General features: G+C 37.2%; 2 protein-coding genes across 4 annotated transcripts in view; both read right to left on the reverse strand.

Annotated features, from left to right (window-relative positions):
* Positions 1-689: 689 nt before the first annotated feature.
* LOC111800288 (uncharacterized) lies at positions 690-5,884 on the reverse strand. Of its 3 annotated transcripts, XM_023683907.2 has the most exons (12): positions 5,320-5,884; positions 4,767-5,002; positions 4,538-4,665; positions 4,348-4,456; positions 4,202-4,241; positions 3,305-3,394; positions 3,073-3,172; positions 2,814-2,953; positions 2,404-2,506; positions 1,541-2,259; positions 1,323-1,424; positions 1,036-1,127 (listed from the first exon to the last, which is right to left on the reverse strand). In XM_023683907.2, the coding sequence occupies exons 2-11, from the start codon at positions 4,909-4,911 to the stop codon at positions 1,361-1,363; spliced, it is 1,638 nt and encodes a 545-aa protein (XP_023539675.2). In that variant the 5' UTR covers positions 4,912-5,002; positions 5,320-5,884; the 3' UTR covers positions 1,036-1,127; positions 1,323-1,360. The 3 variants fall into 3 exon arrangements, with proteins under 3 accessions (XP_023539673.2, XP_023539675.2, XP_086982503.1); XM_023683905.2 differs by lacking the exon at positions 1,323-1,424 and having other exon boundaries at positions 690-1,127; positions 5,320-5,881; XM_087126377.1 differs by having other exon boundaries at positions 1,036-1,424.
* Positions 5,885-8,358: 2,474 nt separating this feature from the next.
* LOC111800008 (ubiquitin carboxyl-terminal hydrolase 8) overlaps positions 8,359-18,329 on the reverse strand; it is a 10,442-nt gene continuing 471 nt past the window's right edge. Inside the window, exons 2-13 of the mRNA XM_023683578.2 lie at positions 17,779-17,982; positions 17,307-17,448; positions 16,377-16,436; positions 16,190-16,285; positions 14,453-14,794; positions 14,231-14,371; positions 13,975-14,145; positions 13,490-13,747; positions 10,049-10,197; positions 9,307-9,867; positions 8,925-9,198; positions 8,359-8,790 (exon numbers count right to left, since the gene is read on the reverse strand). Of these exons, the coding sequence (XP_023539346.2) occupies positions 8,677-8,790; positions 8,925-9,198; positions 9,307-9,867; positions 10,049-10,197; positions 13,490-13,747; positions 13,975-14,145; positions 14,231-14,371; positions 14,453-14,794; positions 16,190-16,285; positions 16,377-16,436; positions 17,307-17,448; positions 17,779-17,982 (2,512 nt within the window). The 3' untranslated portion in view covers positions 8,359-8,676. The remainder of the gene's footprint in view (positions 8,791-8,924; positions 9,199-9,306; positions 9,868-10,048; positions 10,198-13,489; positions 13,748-13,974; positions 14,146-14,230; positions 14,372-14,452; positions 14,795-16,189; positions 16,286-16,376; positions 16,437-17,306; positions 17,449-17,778; positions 17,983-18,329) is intronic.

Genomic DNA, 18,329 nt, shown 5'->3' on the forward strand with positions numbered 1-18,329 from the left:
AGTTTCAGGTTGAGTTGGTTACCCAATCCAACCCAACCCAACTCAACCCTATAGTTTTAGGTTGAGTTAGTTACCCAATCCAACCCAACCCAACTCAACCCTATAATTTCAGGTTGAGTAGGTGAAACGAGTTGGTTACCCAATCTAACCCAACCGAACCCTATAGTTTCAGGTTGAGTTGGTGAAACGAACAACCAAATAGAGTTCACAACCCAACCCAACTCAACCCTATAATTTTAGGTTGAGTTGGTGAAACGAACAACCAAATAGAGTTCACAACCCAACCCAACCCAACTCAACCCTATAATTTTAGGTTGAGTTGGTGAAACGAACAGCCAAATAGAGTTCACAACCCAACCCAACCCAACCTATCTCAATCCTATACTTTCGGTTCGAGTTGAGTTGAGTTATTGGGTTGTTCATTTTTTTAATTATTTTAAAAAAATATTATTTATCTACAATACATATTACATTAATAACTAAAATTACATATTACGAACATCAATTACAAGTATAAAATATTCTTAATCCTCATAATAATCATAAAAATAGGATAGAATAAGATTGAATTGTAACCCTATTTCCAGATTAGTCGAATCCACGAAAAATTTGAATATAATATTGAAACGTTTGCACATTAATGTATTCCAAAAGGGATTATGAGCTAAAATCACATAAATAAAGAAAGCTAAAGCAAATAAGTATAGAATTAACAAAAAGAAACCAAAAAAATTCAGCCAAATTGAGATTTATTACTATTTTTACAGGTATAGTAACAAGTTAAAGTTTCTGCTTCACCTTCATCTGAATTTCAACTTCTTCCCTTCTTCAGCCGTATCGGACTGCCCGGAAAACACCAGAACCGGTTCTTTCTATTCCTTACGTACCTCTCCGCTGAATCTCCGTTGATTTCGTCCATGCCATGACGCTCACTGGTTGGTTGCTTATCAGGATTATGCGAATTTTGATCCGAATGTGCGTTTTCTATCGTTCCATGTTCTATGAAACTCGACGTCGTGTGGTTAACTTCAGCAGGTCCAAGAGGTAAACATTTATGTTCTGGAGATGCTGGAACTATTTTGTTGTGGTTCACGTCCTTGGATAAAGAATTTGATGATCCTAAGCGCCTGCAATACAATTGATTATGCAAATTCAGACAAATTTCAATTCTACGCCCCCCTCGAGACACCCGTAAAATGGACAATCAGAGTAGTTTTCGGCGCACGCTCGACTAATCTCATGGAACAATGATTTGAATTCGAGAAAAAAGTTATCAGTAGTTGGTAACGAAGTTTGAACTTATAACCCATGTCTAGATTTACCCTTCGCCTTGGATCACGGGACGTTTCTTTTGCAATACTTAAAACGGTCCTTCACCTCGACCATAGAACTCCGCCTTTCGGGTCAACCCGGTGGCTTGAGGGCTACAAAATTCATCATTGGCTAAACAATCATAATGGCCATAATGGCCATGAAAGAACCAAGATGCTTCAAGAACAAACTCAGAGAATAATGTCAAGAAACCAGTCAGAGCTATTACCTTGAACTATGGTTAGAGCTGGTTCGAGGGGGTTCGTCAGAAGCTCTCTCGGCCGTTTGTTTCCTTGACAAGCTAGCGAAAAGCTTGACTTTCGGATGAACATTTCGATCTTCAGAAGTACTCGAGTTCTTTTCGGTATCCTTCTCTATATCTGGAGGCTTTTCATCACTCAAGCAAGAACCAGCCTTTGCTTCACCATTGAATCTACCTTTCCTCATCATATTAATAACCTCATCTAAAGTTTGCAGAGCCTTTTCTACCTCTGGACTGATTATAGAGATTCTTTGATCCTTAAAATTACAGTTTTCTGCAACAGTTCTTCCTAAAATGACAGTTTTATTGCTCTCTTCCTCTTCAATCTCCCCAAACGTTTCTTTCTCATTAGCTTCCATGACAGTTTTGGCGAGCTCGACGTTAACCTTCTGATCTTCCATCAAGTTCTCCGGTTGCTCTTCCGTCGAGCTCTCCGGCAGCTCTTCCGTCGAGCTCTCCTGCAGCTCTTCCGTCGAGCTCTCCTGCAGCTCTTCCGTCGAGTTCTCTGGCTGCTCTTCTGGAAAAGGATGGATTCCAGTTTTATCAGTTGGAGAACCGAGCTGTTTTTCTCCGAACGCCTTATCTTGTTGATTTTTCCGGTAGAGAGCTTCGTTTATATGTATGTACAGTGGGTCTTTCAAGGCCTTAATAAAATCTTCATCAGATTTGAACATTGAAGCCACTACCTGCAAATAGTGTTGACAATTGGAATTTTAAGACAAAAGTGGAAGACTTGGTAACTAGAAGCATCGACGACAATAATATAGTTTTGAGGAACACGGCCCGACTATTTTGGGTTCGAATCATATATCGGTAGAATAATGTATTACCTTTTGATAGAGTCGGAAACCACTGCCGATGAGTTGCCTCGAGATGAAGTTTATAAGTGACGGAGGGATGAAATCCAGCTTCATATCCATGTTTGCTATTGTCCTGCGAGATTTTTCACTGTTCAAGTTCTAAACGATATCAACGGGGTAACGAAAAAAGATCTCTTCCAGGATCGGATTGTGAAGACGAAGATCAAACAAGGACGATATGTATTTGAGATAGAATTTAAATGTTTTAACTTATCAATACAATAGTCCTTGCTGTTAATAAAGATTAAAAAGTAATCGTCTATGTCGATATCGTACCAGTCCTTATCAACCAACCGCACATCAATTTCCGATATGTTTATGTTTAACTTGGATTAGTAAATTATCGTCGTAAATAAAAAAGAAAGAAAGAAACCCCTCACCGGAAGTAGCTCCTGTTATCTGTCACCTTCTGTATAGCAAAGCCTCCCACGACATCGATCCTAACTACATCTTCTGCATCCGGGATAGCGTGCCTCGTGAATCCATGAGTAGTTATATCAATGCTGTCCAAATCAGATATCTGTAACGAAAAAAAAAAAGGTTTAGATGTCGATCCAGAAATCGACCAAATGGAAACAGGGAGCGATCAACTTCCAAGTAGTGCACACTGATCTCCCATGATCTTATTCAACCAATTACCGAGTTTAGAAGTACGATGATAAGGTCATCCTGAAAGTACTCGAAAAGAAAGTAGTGCACGATGATCTCCCTGGTTGACAGCGGCCATGAAACCTTAACCCTTGCTTTCAAAAGAATTAAAAAGTTCAGTATTTCAAAACAGATGTGACAGGATGAAGATAGCTGGTGCGTTTGTGTGCGTGTGCGTGTGCGCGTGCACGTATATAAGTGCTGGCTGTATAGCTAGACAAACCTTACTAACGCGATCTGTTCACCGATCCGGACTTTTTGAAGACATTTGCTGGTGAGAATTTTGAAAGACGGCACAGTAAATTGAGGCCACCTGAGGGAGAACAGTGGAAAGAAGAAACCAGTGACTAATACTCCTACAAACGTCATTTAATCCATTCATTGTTAGAGTTGATCCAGAACTCATATTACTCAGCACTTCCGCTATGGCTGGTGCCATGTAAATTTCACCATTTACTACCGCTATGATACAAATGAGACTTTTTTTTAACAGCTCAAGCCCAAGCCCACCGCTACCAGATATTGTCCTCTTTGGACTTTTCCTTTTCGAGCTTCCCCTCAAGGTTTTTAAAACGTGTCCACTAGGGAGAGGTTCCCACACCCTTATAAAGAATGTTTTGTTCTCCTCCCCAACCGATGTGAGATCTCACAATCCACCCCCTTTCGTGACCCAACATCCTCACTGGCAATTCATTTCCTTCTCCAATCGATATGGGACCTCCCAATCCAGCCCCTTCAGGGCTCAGCGTCCTTGCTAGCACACTGCCTCGTGTCCACCCCTCTTCGGGGTTCAACCTCCTCGCTGGCACATCGCCCGGTGTCTGTGTTTTCCCTTTCCGGGTTTTTAAAACGCATCTGCTAGGGAGAGGTTTCCACACCCTTAGAATGTTTCGTTCTCCTCCCCAACCGACGTGGGATCTCAGATTCTTTCAAATAAGAAACACCGTCTCAATCACCCGGAAGCCCATACAAAAAATCAAAACCAAATAGGCAAACCTTTCGTGTGTGTGTGCGCGAACTAAAACATGCTTGCAATCAAAGATGGACCATATTTATGTTAGGCATGGACAAGTAGACATATTTCCCAAAATATGCACAAAAGATCAGAGATGACACTCACCATCTTTTGTAAAGTTCAGATTCCCACGAAGTGCACAAGCCTGCAAACAAGCAAGTTCAAGTTGTGTGCAAGATCATCAATCACATTGAGCTTTTAACAGATTAAACTTTTCAGGGTAAAGTCAAATGTTCGTCGGTAACGCTTACAAATATCAACCGGGCCATCTACAAAGCCTTCAACGAGTAATGTATGAAATGGAGTGCCCTTCGGTCCTTCACGATACATAACCCGAAATTCTTCATCATCGTGCTTCATCTGAAATATTGAAAAGAATATAATCGACTTCATAGACACTTAGAATGAATATCAGATAGACGAAATTCTAGTATAACGTACTTTCCACTCATGATGTTCCATCTCAGAAGCTCTGCTACTATCATTACCATTACCGGAAGCACTCCTCAACATGTCAAGAAAATTCGATACCTCCGCAGTTCTTTTACGTAACATGTTTTCGTTACATCCTTCAACACATAAACGAAAGATCAGAACCTCCAAAATGGATGGCTTAACCAACATGATGGGAAGATATATAAATATCCGGACACATCAGTTCATCACCGACCTTCGGTTTCGTGTTTCGAATGCAAACGACGACGAAGTTGATTCGACACAAGGGCCTCAACAGACTCCTTGGTTGTCAGATCAGGAGATCTGAGTGTTTTATCTAGCCTCTCCCTGTACTGTGTGATTCTTTTCCTTTTCTCCATCTTGCATTTGAATCAAAAAAACGACTCGTCTTCGATCAGAAAGCACCACGACAAGGATTCTGCAGATTATCCTTGTCTTCTGAATCACCTCCTTAATTTCAAGAAATTGAAACAGAGCGAGGAAAATGCAGCATCAGTAGGCATCTAACCACATGTTTACTAAAACCTCAACGCCTAACTCAAACTTCATTGATTGTAAATACATTAAACAAAGCATTTGAACTTGAATTCAAATTTGTAGCAGAAGAACAAAAGGGTTTAAGGAAACTATTAAAAGGGTTTCAAAGATCTACAGAAGTTTCAGAGTTGGGATAATGCTATGAAAATCCAAGAACAGTAAACGCAATATATGTACTATTAGTCATCCAAATCATTGGTTGAAAGCTAAATCAAAAGGAGAGGAAGTACCCAAAATACTGCACTATTGAAGCTATTTGAAGATTAACCAGTCGACATATAAAGAATCTGAACCCCTCCAGAAAGAGACCAGATAAAATTCCCCGACAGTAACGCAAATCTCAATGGAATTTCATACAAATCACATCGATGATCGTTGAGGAGACAAAGCCAGCTGATACGAGCAAATCCAGACACAAGGGTCGGCGTTACTTTTTCCCAACTCCAAAGCGAAATCACAGGTTTCAAGAAGTAATCGAATCCAGCAAAAAAAGGGTACAAATACAGAGAAAAAGCGAAGAAGGGGTAGTTTGAAACATTGAATACGGTAAGTTAACTCGACCCTCATGGCAAGAAGTGGTGAAAGTTCATCAGAGCGGCCATAATCGAGGTGGGGTTGAAGAGAAACAGAGTAAATTGATGAACAGTGAGTTGTTTGGAGCAAATCAACCAAATGGGTCCTCGAGAAAAATGGTTTTGCAAAAGGGAAAGTAAGCCAAAAGAGGGGAGAAAAAAGCAGTCGGTGATTTGGAGCGGAGCCGTGGGTTTGTAAAATTTGTAAGATTCGAAAGAAACGTCATTGAGTTGGATGAATGAATGATGGTCACGTTTTGTTCATACACTGAAACTAAATCGATTCTGAACAGTCCAATCTTCTAACTATAAATTTTATTTTTTCTTTTCTAAATCCAACGGCATGAAACCATGAACTGCATAACTCCAAATTTTAAAAACTTAATAGATCTAAAATTTAAATTTAAACTTGGCATGTCAGTAAATAATCATTGGATATAGGTTTTGATATATAGATGGCAATTTATCTCTTAAAAGCTATCCAACAACATCTTCATCGGATAAATTTTCAAAATTTTAAATTATTAATATACATGTTTATTAACATTATTTTGCTGTTAATTATATATAATTTTACTCTATTTATGGATGTTTAATTGAGTTTTTTGTTTGAAAATCAAATCAATTGAAATAAACAAAATAAATTTTAACATAAATTTATTTTCATTATTAAATTAATTAATAATTAATATTATTTGTTTAATTTCTTTTTTTTTTTTTTACAAACTCAGTAAGTTTTATAAAATTTTCCCTCTTTTACCTATTTTTTTTTATATATCTTTCAAAATTTTATTATTATTATTTTGGAGGAGAGATTCAAATTTCTAATAATGCAAAATTAAGCATTTAAACAAATTTAAATTTCGAATGATCTTAACCTTCATGCTATATTTCAATATTTTATTAGAAATCACAAATTATTAGAATATTAAGAGTATTTATATGATTCAATCAACCAAAACTACCCAATCCAAACTACAAATGTTGGGTTTGACTTTTTTTTTTTTTTTTTTCTGATTTGGATTGAGTTGAGTTTGACTTTCTAAATACAAAAGTTAGGTTAGGTTTGACTTTTTTTTTTTCTAATGTGGATTGAGTTGAGTTTGATTTTTTTTTTTTTTTTTTTATCTGATTTGAATTGGGTTGAGTTTTTGAAAAACTGAAAATTTAGTTTGATTTGAAGGATGATATTTTTTATGGTTGGGGCCAACCTGACCAACACTCTACTTTTAAAAAGATTAAGAATATTTAACGTTTGTAAATCAATATCAATAATGCATTATGACATACAAAAGTACCACTCACCCAACTCAACTCAAAAATAGAGGGTTGTATTATGAACACTTATGAGTTGCTCGAATCACCAACTCAACCAATCAAAAATTTCAAGTTGTTAAAGATTTTTTTGAACCCAACTCAATCCCATGTACGCCCTAAAAAAACCAAATCAGAGTGACCAAATATTCAAGAAATGAAATGAGTAGTTTCATTTGTTTTGATGAAAAAAAAAAAAGAATGAAGATCCTTTGGGGTCCTAATAAAATTTTGTGGCTCCATACAAATAATTGTGAAAATGACATGATTGTTCCAATTTTGTGCTTGAAAATGAATAATTTTCAGATGTTTCTTGTAATTTAGAAATATAACATTTAAAATAATTAGTGCATGGCCACAACAAGAAACCACTTTCATTAATAACAAATAAAATATTACAAATATAGATTCTATTAAAATAAAGTTATACCCATACCATACCCATCCCATCCCATGGATCTAAATTAATTTCTAGAAAAGGAATCTAACACAAAGGGATAATTGAGTAATATTACATTCATCAATCTAGAACTTAGAAATTTGAATTCTTGTTCGACAAACTGGCAAACTGATCTGTGTTTAAATCGTCCCCGTAAGTTAATTTGAACAAAAAAAAAAATGTTACACAAGATAATATAACAAATAGAAGATAGATATCGTTGAGTATGCTTCAAAGAAATGATTAGATATCAATTATCGTTGAGTCAAGACCACTGAGGTTAGATCGATAGAACTATTGAATAAGCATTTACTTCGTAATTAAGATTGTCAGCAAACTTGAATGAATGCTGCTTGTCAAGCATGCCTCATTTAATTTCATCTACTTTCAACACACAAAAAATTGTCGGTCATCTCTTTCTATGGAACCCAGTATAATAGAACCATTAGAATCTCTCTTACTGAATACCCTTTTGAGCAAATTTGCCGCATCACTACCAGACCATATGCACCTTTTTTGTTATCTTACCGGTTCGATCACTCCTCAACCAACTACGTAAGGCTGAGCTAACCCAACATTCTACTGCTCTCTAAAACGTCAGCCCATTCAATGAATTAATCTTGGACCCTCTTAGTTGTTCTATGCTTGGATGCACTTGTATTCCAAGTATTTAGACCAAGCATATTTATCATATAGATCTTAACTAAGCCCCAAGAAACCGCCCAATTAGCTAAGACTTGAGATCTCACATCAGTTGGGGATGAGAACAATGCATTCTGTATAAGGGTGTAGAAACCTCTACCTAATAAATGCGTTTTTTAAAAACCTTGAGGGAAAGTCCGAAAGGAAAAGTTCAAAGAAGACAATATCTGCCAGCAACGGACTTGGAACTATTACAAACACCTATTTAAAAGCTCAAAGAGGACCATATGGGAAAAGGAAGGTAACAAAAGAGAGTGCATTTTTCTTCATTGGAAAAATTGAAAGCTTCTTGGGTGAACATTTTCTTTTGCAGTGAGTAATATATACAAAAGGAATACACACAGGGGTATGATGGGGACAAAAATCTTATAATTTCCCCCCCCCCAAAGTGCTTTTCTTCTTGCTGTACACAAGTTTTCTTTTTCTTCTTTTCTCGTCTCCCAAACAGAATAAAGTTGCATAGGAAGTGATTTTAAGTATAGCAGAAAAACTCATTGGGGGAGGGGCTGTAGGGTGTTGTCTCACACTAACCTTCAAAACCATGTATAAACTTCACCACATTATACTTCTGGAATTCTTCTGTAGAATAAAACATAAGCAGCAGATGACTTTACAACATCTTCGCTCACAGGGAGAACTCGATCGTCGTCGAACTCATACCATTTACCACCATGCTGCATTGGTAGAACAAGCAGATTAATAATCAATGTGGATGAGGATCAGATTTCCAGGAACTTGAAAAGATAGTCTCCAAGATCGTACTCAACAGAAATCAGATTCAAGGTTTTTTGTTAATTGAAAAACTTACAAGAACATGAGCAGTATAGTGACCTGCGCCCATCCCTCCGTAGTGATTACTAACAGCATATAACATGTAACGATTGCTCAGATGGCTATTCTTGAAAGCGATGTAATTTGAAAAATCCAGGTCTTCTATTGGGAAATCAACAACTGTTTCCAGCTTGTTCTTCAAAAATCGGCTATACGAAAACCTTTTGAGATGAATGACAAGAATCTCAGGCAACCTCCAGAGATCCAACTTTTTTCTAGCTTGCTGAGGTTTCTTGCATCTAGGACAATACCTTCAAATTCACAAGAAAAAATTTCGAGTTCATCGTGTTTTCTAATACCTATAAATTTATAGAACTGGAAAGAGTTTTAAAAAATTGAATATGAGAGCACACACTAACCACATATCGTCGGGTCCTAAAGGCTCCTCCTTCAAGAAAGCTTCAAGGCACTTATACAAATCGACAAACTCTTGAGGTCTCCTTGCAAGAAAATGTGGTTTGAAAACATCGGGCAGTGAACTCATTAGACATGTATCATATTTATTAATCATCGTGTCTGGCCACATGACGAGAACATCCAACCTCTCAGTGAACTCAGAGATGACTAAAGGTTCATCCGGATTAATCAGGGTACCTTCAGAAGCTCCCCGTGATTCAGCCAAATAGAATACGAAATCAGAAGGCAAACTAGAGTTCACAATATTTCCATTGTTTGGTCTCTCATCAGTATCCAAGTTTTTCGGGCCCGAGGCATCATCCATCTCAAAGTCATCATTACCAGAAATACCAGCTTCGCCATCACAGTTCCTAAGCGTATCATCTTCAGGCATTTTTAACGGATCAAGAAACTTGAGGAACTGCTGACGAATATCTGATTCACGACAAAAGTCAGGCACTCTTGCTACAAATGGGACTCCAAATGTTTTTGAGCCTAAAATTAGCTTTCCTGAATTATCATGCCTGACACCATGCATAAAATTAATGAAGGAGAGAGATGAAGAAGGGGGTTAAGCAGTTTTAAGATGTGGAAAGCTTGCAGCATTGAAAAATATTGAAGTAATTCAAATGAAGATTGCTTCAGGAAGAAACAAAACTAGAAGACAAAGACAAGAAATACATATTAAAACGAAAAGGAGCTTACGTTTCAGATTTCTGATGCACGTAAACAATCAACTTGGATGGTTCACTATCTCTTGGTAACCTGTAAGCAACAAGCTTGTCTTCGTTCCTAATCAATGCTAGCGAATCAGATGGATCCTCCAGAAGACGGAAGATGCGATTCTTGTATACCTGCTCATTCAAATTAGAACTATAAACCAGATTGATGACGTTGCAGAACATTAACACACTAATAAGTAACGATATAATAAAATATCAGTTTACATGTCGGTTACGTGATATGAGATACATACATCGATTCAAAGTTCAATCTGGAAGACAATAAAGGTACTTTAAGATGTAACTCAACATAAATAAAAAAATCAATCTAGAAACCTCAAAGTTCTCTGCATCGTTCTTGTAACACAGAATTCATCACTTCCCAACCTTCAGTGACAATCACTTTTGGACTCTCAAACTTTCTGGTTTTATTCTCTTGCAACTATTTGTTTTTTCCGAAAAACAATAGATTTTTTTCTCTTGGTTTGTAGCTTTGGGGGGCTTATGATGACAAATTTTGTTCTAGGATGAACGTTGGATCTATGCCTTCAGCAGTGTTCTCTCAGTCGGCAGAGGATAAACTTGGGTTATATTTTACGTAGATGTCACTTTATTACAAATATTTGGGACAAATTTCTTGGGGTTTTTGATAGCAGTATGTATGGCTTCTAGCATAAGTTGTCGAAGTAGAATCAACGTAGTGCATCTCCACTTCTTTCATTTGACCAATGAAATCTTAATGTTTCCTGGGAGGGTGAGATGCAAATGGAAAGCCTTCAGGACTTTCTCCCAAAAAATAAAGGCATAGTGGGAAGTAATAAATAAACGCATCATAGATTCACGACTATTTCTACAAAGGGTGCACCAATTTGGAGAGGAGATAATCCAGGAGCCTTTTTTAGCAAAGTATCTTCTTTATTGATGGTTTAATTCCCAAAGGAAAATCTGATCTTTGGTATTGGACCCTTCCAAATGTTCTTGTAGAGGTCTTTGTATGGGTGTTAGCCACAGGACCCAATCTTGTGAGTGAGGGAATTGGAGGAGAAGCTTCCTTTGGTATCCAGAATCCATTTCCAGTAATCCTCTGCAATAGACCTATGAGGAGGAAGCTGAATGGGGGAATGATCAGCCCAGTCCATTATTTCCTCATCCGTTAGATTACGGCAAAATCTTAAATCCCAAGAAGAGTCATCACAGTTCCACATATCATTAATCGATCTATGTTTCTGAAGGGACAGATCATATAATCTTGGGAAAGCCAAATTAAGAGATGAACCAATCAGTAAGCTATTCCAAAAAGAGGTGGATTTCCCACTGCCTACAATATTTTCCATACATCAAGAATCTTGTTCCATAATTTCCTTTCAAGGGCCTTAATGATATTTGAGTTTTTAGTGGTTTGTATGCATATCAAAGTGGGTGGAACCATATTTAGCGACTATGAATCTCCTCCAAAAAGCAGATTTTTCCAAAATAAAGTCTCCAAATCCATTCGCGAGGAGACAACAGTTTTTGTTCTTCAAACCAAATAACCCAAAGCCCTGTCAATCAATGAGCTTGTACAGTTTATCAATTCATGGGGTGGAAACCTCTTTTGTCTTTGCTGCCACTCCATAAAAAAATGTTTTAAAATCTCTTTCCTGCGTAGGTTGTGAATGAGAGCTTAAACAGGGAAAGGTAATATGTGGGTAAACTTGGATGAGGTAGCCTGTAAAAGAGCTAATCGCCAACCCTTAAATGTATGTGACCCACTCCAACCCCTCGAATGTCCCTCCACCTTCTCAACAATAGGTTCCCAGAACCCCTTAGTGTGAGGCTTACCATTTATGGGGGAACTAAGTAGACCAATGGGCAAGATGCCACTTTAGAACTGAAATCTTGGGCAAGGGAAGCAATGGTGTCTGGCCATATGAATGCCCGAAAATTCCAATTTTTGGTGATTAATACTCAAGCCCGACGCTTCTTAAAATGTGCAAATGGTATTGAAAAGAGCAGAGACCTTTTCCTTTTCTGATGAAGAGAATAGTACAGTAAGGCTGATGGGTCTATACTGTCCCAAGGATTTAGCATTGCTCTTCTTGGGGATGAGGCAAATAAAAGCTTCGTTAAGGCTCGGGTTGATGATGGAATTCTCACAGAAAAAATATATACATATACATCTTGGAGCTCTTAAAGTCGTCCTTAAAAATGTTCCAATGCTTTTATAGAATTCAGTGGTATAGCTATCTGGTTCAGGAGATTTGTTGGTCCCCAGGTCCTTTAGTGCATTCCTAATCTCTTATTTGGTAAAAGGGGCATCAATGTCAAGGGATTGGGATTTAGAGATTGGATCCCAATTTTCAATGACTGGCGGAAGTCTACTGCCTTGACCCTTGGTGTATAATTTTCTGTAAATATCAATGGATTCAGCCTCTATGTCACCGTCCAAAACCAGACTATTGTTACCTCTAGATAAAATCTCAACAAAGGTGTTCTTTCTCCTTCTTTGGGATATGATTCTAAGAAGAAAAAAAAAAATCTGTAGCTTTCAACTCCCTCTAGTGTCCATCCCAATTTGCGCTTTTTTCTTTGGATATCACTGGAAGAGATATCCAAAACATTTGCTTTGATCTCAGATCACCCTTGACCACGTTTGAGATTTAAGCCCTGCAGTTCCTCCAAATTGTCAACCCTGACAAGCTCATTAGTTAAATCCACTTTCTTAACCTTGATACATCCGAAAGTAGCCACGTTACAATCCTTTTAAAACAGTCTTGAGGGTTTTTAGTTTCTATATGAAATCATGACCCATCCACCCTAGAAGCTGGTTATTCGACCACCAATTACCAAACAAAGGCTCTAAGGAATGGTGTCCCATTCACATGTCCTCACATTTGAAGTAACTAGGTCCCCATCTTTGTTATCCCAGAGTCATGTGGATCGAATAATGATCAGAAGTGATACGTGGAAAATGCTTTACCAAAGCACTATTGATATTAATACAAGAGCCAGAGATTAGAAACCAGTCTATAAGGATCATGGCAGGCCTCTCACGGAAGCTGGACAAAGTGTACTTCCATTGGAGAGGGTGGAACCAGAGACTGTCTTCAACAAATTTGTCAAAAAGCTTCATACTTCCGTAATTGGTTTGCTGTTTGAGACTTGTCACATTAAAATCACCACCCAAGATCCACTGATCTGTGCATACAAATATATTCTATATTATCTACAAGTATTCGATGATGGAGAGAATATGGGGAGGGTTTGTGGAGTGTGGTTAACTCCCTTTTGGACTTGTTTTTTGGTGGCCCTTTAATAATTGAATTTTTGTGAGAGTGTGCATGCGCACAATCACGGGCTGAAGATGCAAAAAAAAGCCAAAACATAAAGCCTCTAAAACAACTCATACGCAAAAAAAGTAAGCGGGCACAATATATAAGCATACCTCAGCTACCAACAGGGTCTCATCCTCTCTCAAAGAACAAGCAGTGCTTAAGGCATCAATAAGATCTTTCAATCTTCCAGACTTTGGCACTGATAGGGTAAACGTAGATGGCAATGTAATCCCATCACATGTAAAGACCCTCAGGGTCATACTACGCACTGATGTCGAGGGCAATGGCAGAGATAGGTACATGAATGGATCAAATGTAACTGATAACTTATTGCAAGCAGGGCACGCCAATGTTGACCGAAACTGACCCTACAATTATAAGAAAAGAATAAATCCAGTTGAGAGCTAAGAAATTACCCAGCAACAGGGAAACGGATGAGAAACGCTTGTTCCAATCACTAAACTAAAAGTGAACTTTAAGAGACCATGTAAGCTTGCAGCGGAAAAACTAAGATGAAGGAAGAGAATGAGCAACACCTTGTGCAAGAATTTTATAAAAATTCTGGCAAAGCAAAGAAAAAAAAAAAACAACTCACCTGGCACAAATCGACTATAATAGAATCATTACGGGCAATATGATTTTGCCAACATTCTTCAGCTACTTCTTCGTCACGGCGGCCCTCTACATCCTTAGCTTCAAAATATGGCTTGCATTTAACGCGATTTAGATCTTCATGAAGGCCATCCAACAAAAAGGCAAGAAATTCCTGCACATTATATGTTTTTAGCATGTTATGACACCAGATAGAGAGGAAGACCAAGAGTGCAAATATGAAGACTGATTAGACAAACCTGGGAATCATGCTGATTATAACCACTGAATTGGGGAGCAAAATTAGAAAGTTTAAGTTTAAACATTCTTGGAGGCACTGATTTTGAGCCAGGGGCCCATAGTTTCCTGAGCAAGTCTCCAAATGCTAAAGCAAGCTCTCCCTAGATAAGACATTACAAATTAATTGAAAAGGAAGGACTATCTTAAAAGACCTAATAAGGCCATTATAGATAATAACTTACTTTCATCCCCAAAGGGTTTTCATAATTGATCTCCTTTTGAAAATTTCCAAGGAAATAATCAACAAGTTTTGGAGTATGCACCAAACACTGAAGAGCACTATTCATGAAGCAAGTATTCCCAAGATTCTGTAATCCTGTCAAACCCATGGAACTGGCTACCCTGAAACTGTTTCCACGTATCATAGGGTTGGATTCAGTCAAATAAGATTTCGCGTTATCCATAATCCCATTTATGATAATGGGGGACTCCTCAGTCTTTAGCTCTTCAGTTAGATTAGCAACCTTCTCATATCTATCCATCATATTGTCCAAAACATCATGGACTTGCAACTCAAGTCGGACCTGTTAGATAAGCAAAAGGACATTGGCTATGCATTATGCATATAAAAACCAAACAGGATCCTGTAGAGAATTTTACAACGTCTTTTACGAACAGCCAATTCTTCATGAGAATAAATGAAAGAATACAAGGGGCATAAAACATAATGGCCCAACCAAAATGAACCAAACTAAAACAAAAAGAGGTTTCAATCAAGCAAAGTAAGACTTAAAAGAACAATTAAAAAGGCACCAAAGCCCAAAAAGAAATAGGTAGAAATATGCAACCTAACAAGGGTCCACATATCCTCCTCCTTAGGACTCTCAACCCCTCTAAAGATTCTATTGTTCCTCTCAACTCAAATGCCCCACAAAATCATACAAAAATTGTAAAGATCACAACTTTTTCTCAACAGGATTTCAAGAAGCATTTACATAAACAAGGAAACTACAGACTCCAGTGGGAACTAATAATCCACAAGGAATGGAATAGAAGATGCCATTGGGTTGAAGCGACAAGATCCTCGATGAGTGGATAATAAATCCATTTGACAATTCTTTTTAAATTTTTTCTTGCTTGTAAGAAATAATTTCATTGATGATATGAAATCACAAAAGCCAGGAAAACCAAGCCCGCGATCAAGGAACAGTTAAGGAAAATGTCCGCCTAGTGTTTATGATCCTTCTTCCAAAGGGGGACACCATCCTTGGAAGAAGGATAACTAAGGAAGCCATTTCCATACCTGTCACTGAGTGCTTAGGCTTAAGTGACTTAGCTCCCAAAGGAAAAACTTGACTTTCCTAAAATTAACTCTCCAAGATTGCATCACCGAACAAATTTTGCTCCCTCCTCAAAGTATCATTGAATCAAACACACTTTAAATTTTTCCAAGGATACAAGTCCATCGATATCTCTGATGAGATCTTGAGTGCAACAGGGGCACACCATGCATAACCATTTAACCTAAATACATAACCATAAACTTTCGCATCCAAATCATGTAGGAACAGGGTTTTATCTAAACTATAAGAATAAAGGGTGAAAACCAAAAGGATAAAGATGCAATTATCTAAAAGTAATGGCTTCACCTGCTGTTACGAATAGATCTGCGTCCTCCAAAATAATAGTTTCCCAAAATACACAAATATCATCTTGGATGACACAAATCTTTTAGAATAAATCAATTGGAAACAATGAAAATTTACAAGAACGAAAAAACAATGACACAAATCTTCTTGAATAAGTCAAACGAATACAACGAAAATTTACAAGAACGAAAAGAAAAATCTACATATGCATAGTCCACTTCCAGAAGCTCATTTAGTAGAAAGGTTTTACACAGCATCTGACAATTAACTCAACAGAAGAACGAAATAACTATTCAGCTCCTATTGCTAATAAGATACAGATATACTTGCCTCTTTAACTCGTTGAACAGGAGAATCATCAAGAAAATTGTTCATATTATTTGCGAAAAGCTGATTTGTTTGCCCTGAGAAGTCCCAAATGTGAAACTGCCAATTAGATTAGCAGGGTAAATAAATATTAGTACCATGGTACAACAAGTTCAATAAAACTTGCAATATTAATTGTAAGAGAACTTACCGGTTCAGAGCTAGAATTGAAAATAATGGAAGCTCTCTTATAATAGTCGGCTAAGTTATCCTGAAACGACAGTTTTCTATCAGATGCATGATATAAAGATAAGAAGAAAAAAAGTAGTAAACAAGAAATTCTAAGAAAAACATAAAAGGAAAAACATAATGCGAGGAATGAATACATAAGAAAAGATCACAAGAGGTTCTGGAATGTAGTCAACGAAGATTAGCTCCAGATTGTTCAAATTACAGAATATAAGAGCAAATAAATGAAATTTTGTATACTTTGAATTCTTTGCCGAAGTAGAACCCAACGTTTCCGACCATCCCAGAATTTGTATCTTTACTTGGCTCCACATTTTTCTTTCTATTGGAACGTATGATTAGAGATAAATAGTAGGATTTTCTAAGAGAGTCTTTGTACGCAATCAAATAGCTGGGAAATTTCACTGGCTCTTTCTGGCTTTACTTTCTTCGTTACTTACTAGCTAGAGATCCTTTGATAACCTCTTTGGGACTTCTAGGAAGATACCTTATCTTCATTTGTTATTTTTTAATGGAAGCATTTCTTCTCTAACAAAGATTACATCCCAAATATTTTCGACAATTGTGAATGTTTGATTAATCCACCACACCTAAATGGTGTGAAAGTTATCTTATTTATAATCAAATAAATTACAAGGATATGGAAATAGTAATAAATGAAAATAACAATAAATGGAAAGATACCTACGGTAATAAGACAAATATTAGATATTTGCCTTATAATAAAATATCAAATATAATATATATGGTAAATTATAAGTTATTACTAAATATCCTTTAACAACAATGATTCTGTTCTTGATAGCTTAGATGCAAAAGGATAGTAATCAGACTTCAAGTAAGCCAATTTTCAGTATTAGCAATAACTGTCAGGGCCAGATAGAAAAATCACCTTTCGATTTATCTTCACAGCTAACAAATTTGTCTCCCATGATACCAAGATCCTAATTTGCAAAGGAAAAACATCCTGCAACGTTTCTTCATCTCTGAAGAGTCGGCCAGCATAATTTGATGTTGTTTTAACGTCACTATGCCTATCAAATAATCAAGACATATCATTACAGTGCACCACTTCGAAAACCAGCCAAATTAAAAGGAATGTAATGTCTCACTATATGAACACTCCAAATTAAAGGCAGAAAACTGGCCACATTCTAGACAAAACTTTGTTGCTGGACATGCAACTTTTTTAGAAAGATCGTGTTAAAATGTTCGTATAAGACGAGTTGCCTTACTACAAGGCCTCCTCGTGGGCATGCCATAATTAACTGATTAAAAGTAAAAAGAAAGAAAAGAACCAGAAGGATCAATGCAAAATCTCTCGGCCGTGGTTATAAATAAATAGATAAAGAATCATGCCTCACCGCTTTAGAGCCTGCAACCACAAAGCTTCCCCAATCAAGGCGTATTCACGACCAGAAGACCTCTCTTCAACACCATCATATTTTGTGTAAACTTCTTGTTTCCTCAGCTCCAAAAGAATTCCTGAATCAGCATCTTCATCTGATGACACACTATATAAAACACCTACTACTTGATCGCTATCATTTTGAGTTTCCTGCAGCCACCTGAAACCCGATGCAAAACCAACGTTTCCTTACTCAACAAACACCAATTCACATAATCATAAACCAAACAAACCACTTAGTTCTTAGTTATTGTGATACTACAGAGATAATCAACATGCAGATAAAAAGAAAGAAATGAAAGAATTCCAACCGAGAAAGTTCCATCCATCCCCCATGCAATCCAAACAACACCAACATACAATCAAACCAATCACATGCCCACAAAAGAACTAAACTCCCAAACCCACCAAAAATCGAACAACTAAATCACCTTCCCCAAATCCAGAAACATCAAAATCCTAAACCCATTTCCCCCATTCAATTGAACTCCAATACCCACGAAGTAA

The sequence above is a fragment of the Cucurbita pepo genome, chromosome 8, assembly GCF_057944985.1.
Source record: "Cucurbita pepo subsp. pepo isolate OVF chromosome 8, ASM5794498v1, whole genome shotgun sequence".
Taxonomy (NCBI): Eukaryota; Viridiplantae; Streptophyta; class Magnoliopsida; order Cucurbitales; family Cucurbitaceae; genus Cucurbita; species Cucurbita pepo.

Coding starts and splice junctions, on each gene's coding strand:
- LOC111800288 (XM_023683905.2), bottom strand. CDS start 4,911: ATGGAGAAAAGGAAAAGAATCACACAGTACAGGGAGAGGCTAGATAAA. Junction 4,666..4,766: donor TTCGAAACACGAAACCGAAG/GTCGGTGATGAA, acceptor TATGTGTTGAAG/GATGTAACGAAAACATGTTA. Junction 2,507..2,813: donor GATAACAGGAGCTACTTCCG/GTGAGGGGTTTC, acceptor AAAATCTCGCAG/GACAATAGCAAACATGGATA.